Source organism: Urtica dioica, chromosome 5, assembly GCF_054948205.1.
Source record: "Urtica dioica subsp. dioica isolate 48M chromosome 5, U.dioica_male_clone48M_v1_H2, whole genome shotgun sequence".
In the NCBI taxonomy this organism is placed as follows: domain Eukaryota; kingdom Viridiplantae; phylum Streptophyta; class Magnoliopsida; order Rosales; family Urticaceae; genus Urtica; species Urtica dioica.
Genome location: NC_142760.1, coordinates 5,930,704 through 5,935,158, shown reverse-complemented (window position 1 = coordinate 5,935,158; position 4,455 = coordinate 5,930,704). Strand labels below are relative to the sequence as shown.

Sequence of the window (4,455 nt, the reverse complement as noted above, 5' to 3'; positions counted from 1 at the left end):
CTATAAAAATAATTAAAATCCTTGAGGCCTCGTTGGTTTTAGGCACGGGAGATTGGAGTTTTACGCGTGATTAACGCAACTATCAACGCCCAACATAGTGCTATTGGGCCTAGGAATTTCGAAATTTACAGTGTATAGTAGGCCCAACTTAAAATTCAATTAATTAATTACTTGATCCAACAATAAATAATTAATTTCACAATAACTATTTAATTCAGCAAATAGACAAATTTTCGAATGAATGCTGCTAAACAATTTACAACTGTGAGATTGTAATAATAATATTCATTATTACCAGAGAGTTCTTATCCGTCTTTATCAGAGCTGAATCGGAGACTATAGACTTAGTAATAGAAGCTTAACAAATCTGATGACAAAGAAGAAAAAATGTCTTTCTTTTTTTTCAATCAATTAGTCTAATCTTGGTCAAATACTCTACTATGTAAGCCAAAACTGAACCCTCATTTATACTAGAATTATATTTACTCATCGTGAAGAGTGTCCACTGATCTAGTCAGTTCGTGATCAAGATCCTCCCGGTTCAACCCGTATCGAGAAAAGTCAATTATACCGTTATACCTTTCTTGATACATATATATATACCCTAAGCACCATTGTTTCCCCGACAAAAGATTCTTCCGAACGTACATACTTCGAAAGTGCCGGAAATCTATCGGTTCTGGAATCAACCTTTAGGTGAGTGAACATTGATCTTCTTTCAAGAAGGCTGTAATATATATATGTCAACCACTTCCCACTCGAATCATGTTCCGAAGCTCTTAAGACATAATATGTGATTAACATGATAGTAGCCTTTTAGCGAATGAGTCAAAGAGCGCGGTAACATGATCCAGTGTCTATGATCACTTTAGGATTTAGATCAAGTCTCACTGTGACCATCATAGCGACCTTGGTTAGTGTGTCGTAATGGTACTTTAACGACACATATACAACCAAAACATGTCCGGGTCGCGCACTTACCACAAGTGCAGAATGCTCGCACATCGTGATCATCCTTTACTAGTGTTCAATATATACGACTTTAGATACAGCTATCCAGGCGTGTATTAGCCATCGATCATGTTTTAGCTCACCGCCCGAACTCAAGTGCCCAACACGTGACCCAGTTTAATACGGAGGCTACAGATGATAGTTGCTATTGATTATGATATTCAGAGCTTAACCCACTAATCATATGATGCTAATAAAGTAAATCATTATTCTATTTAGTAATCATTTATGATTTATTCATTATCTCTCGTGGGCAAGAATTCCTAGCAGTTTGGCAGATTATCAGATTCGATTATATGTATATTTTGCGCAAGTCTGATTTATTGTTTGATCAAACAATAAATCAGACTTGCGCAAAACATATGATTTGGTGCTTTGCTAGGGTTTCCATAGGATTCTGATTACGCATTCCAATTTTTGTGTAAGAACACGTATTATTATATAAACATTGATCAAACACCCGAGGAGTGATTTGAGTAGAAGCTAGCTAGGGACTCAAATTCAAGGTGAATCTGAGCCAAAATTTACGGGTAGTTTAAGAAAAAAAGGGGAACTAAAGGGTTGATCATTAAGTTTTCTAAGCCAAGCTTATCAAATTGTTTTGATTTTCTCATGCATTCTTTCTACTATTTTCATTTTCCTTCAAATTTTCACTTTGTTCCACATTTTTTGGGTTCCGAACGGACCCTAAAAGTCTAAGAATCAAACCGTCTTTTAGCCGAGTAAGTTGAGGGTAATTGAGTCTTTTTATGTCTTTATTTGCTAACATATACATGTCTAATGTTATTATTCGGCTATTGTTTAAAAACTCATATTATTCGTTATTCCTCATGGGCATAAAGTGTTCTCAGCTTAGTAATTAGTAATGATGTTATGAGATTCAACTTTCTCTTCTCCCTTCTTTACTTTGATCGATCAGTTTATTTTTGTTTGTTTTGATCGATGCTCAATCATAGCTGATTCTTATATCATTGGACTGGGCGGGTAGCACATATCGTCGCCAGTGAATCAATGAAAAACTGCTTTTGTTGTTGCGGACGGCGATCAAGAGAAACGTCACGGCGGAGAGTGGTCGACGTCCTATATTCTCATTGCCTATAGTCTTTTATACCAAATCCTACTCGTATTTTTATATCGTTTCTAAAATTTAGAAATGGGTTCTGTAATTATTTATTTATGTGATTCCAAATCTCTTTGCCGACAAAAAAAAAAAAAATGTATCTACAATTTCAAATCTCATTGAACTATTGAAGTTTGTTTGAATTTCTAATTTATTATATGTTTCATACTTTTCTTATGGCTCATGGCTCATTCAATTTTGAATAAGTTTGCAATATATAGTGTGGTTTCATATTCTATATCTACACACAAAAAAGGTTTGAAGTCGAAAACTTTTTTGCAATCCACATTTTTTTTAATCGGTATTGCTGCTTAATTTATATATATATATATTGAGAAATAAAGTTTTTTGGACACTATCAACAGAGATATTAACCATTTATATAAATGATTCATCACTTTAAAACATTTATAAATACATATTACAAACAAATCAATTTAAAGTGGTTTTTAAACTAAGAAATTATTTATTTATTTATTTAATATACTGTGTTTTACGTAACTACCCTTCTCTTTTTTTATCAATCATCTAGCTAAAGGACATCAACATGATTCCACACCGAACCATTTCAAAATCACTAATTGAACAGTAAGATTAGTCGCACAGTAGTAAAAACTCCTTTGATCACGTAATAATAATATATATATATCAACTTTAGCAAATAGCAACAACAATATTACACACACACACTCATAATACATATACTAAATCCCTCTTCCTATATATACCTCCACTTCAAACTCCCATATACTCCCACACCAATAATCCCTTCAAACACCATCATCACAACCTCTCTCTCTCTCTCTCTCCCTCTCCAATGGCGTACAGAGCTCCGTTCAACGCGACGGGTATGGCGTTGGCGCCGCAGAGATCGCCGTGGCACTCGCCGGTGCCGTACCTCTTCGGGGGTCTGGCGGCGATGCTGGGTCTGATCGCCTTCGCGCTCCTCATCCTGGCCTGTTCCTACTGGAAGCTCTCCGCCTACCTCGACGCCGACGACTCCGCCGCCGGCGACCTCGAGGCCGGACCCAAGGCGGCCGACGACGACGACGCCCTCAAGCCGCCTCCGGTCTTCGAGGATTTGATCCCCGTCATCATGGCCGGAGAAGCTCGCGCCACTTTCCTCGCCACGCCGGCTTCCAGCAGAACGTCGTCGTTCGGCGACGCTGGGAACGGAAGTTGCGTTTGTCAGAAGACTGACGACAAGTCTCCGCCGCTGATGAATGATAATATTGCGGATCAGACGCAGAGAATAGAAGATCAATAATATAGTACTACCTATTTTTTTTTTTTTTTAATGAAGGTATGTATGTATCGGTGAATTTCTTTTACTTTTGAGCGGTTAATTTTTTTTTTTTTTTTTTTTTTTTTAGTGATTAGTGTTTCCTTGATGGGTTTGGTTTTTACGAGGAAAACGAGGCTCGCGTGAGAGGGTATAGTTTAGCTTAGGAACAAGGAAAATTAAATTATGGTGTGGTCTTTCTTTTTACCCTCTTTTTTTTTCTCTCTCTCTCTGTGTCTTTTTTTTTTTTGTCCTTCCTTGGGAGGTGTAAAAATTCGTTTGAGAGCGAAAGCAAGAAAGTTTTCACAGGTTTTGATGTCCCATTTTTTTTCCTTTCTTTGTGTCTATTTTCGTTTGAAACGTGAAAGGATTATGGTGAATTATTGATTCGGAGGAGACTGATATTAGTTGCTTCTAATACAAAGCCTAATTAGTTACATTATATATATGAGATTCTCTTTCAATTTATCGTGTGTTTTTTTAATTATTATTATTAGTTATTTCCTTGATGGGGTTTGGTTTTAATGCGAGTAACTTCGCTCGCGTGAGAGGTATTTTAGATTGGAACAAAATAAAAGTAAATTATGGTGTGGCCTCTCTCTCTCTCTCTCTCTCTCGTTTGAAAGGCTTATGACGATGAACGAGTCTTAAACATTTCAACCTACTTTGGTGAGCTTTTTCTTTTGCTTTTGTAAAGGTGGGAAATGGGCCAAGTATTTACTCGGAAGACTATCAAAGTATTTTCAAGCGATATAATCTAGATTATTATTCCTTTTTCTAAATATAGTGTGTTATTCAAATAACTTTTTTTTTCGCTTGTATATGCAAAATTTCAAATACACTTGCGCACAAACAAATAGACAAGCAAACTAAAAAAAACCTCCATCTTCCACTGAGAAATCAGAAACTATCATTAAAATACAAGATCGCTAATTTCATAGATCCTATCTTCTGATAAAAGTTTTATTTAAGTTAGAGAAATTAATCTCTAGTTTTTACATATAGATATATAATATGGCATATTTATCTACAAAAAAAAAAA

General features: G+C 35.9%; 1 protein-coding gene across 1 annotated transcript; it reads left to right on the top strand.

Annotated features, from left to right (window-relative positions):
- Window positions 1–2,815: 2,815 nt before the first annotated feature.
- On the top strand, window positions 2,816–3,859 carry GDU3 (glutamine dumper 3). The gene has a single exon (XM_089613991.1). The coding sequence runs from the start codon at window positions 2,949–2,951 to the stop codon at window positions 3,396–3,398; it is 450 nt and encodes a 149-aa protein (XP_089470117.1). The 5' UTR covers window positions 2,816–2,948; the 3' UTR covers window positions 3,399–3,859.
- Window positions 3,860–4,455: the final 596 nt, after the last annotated feature.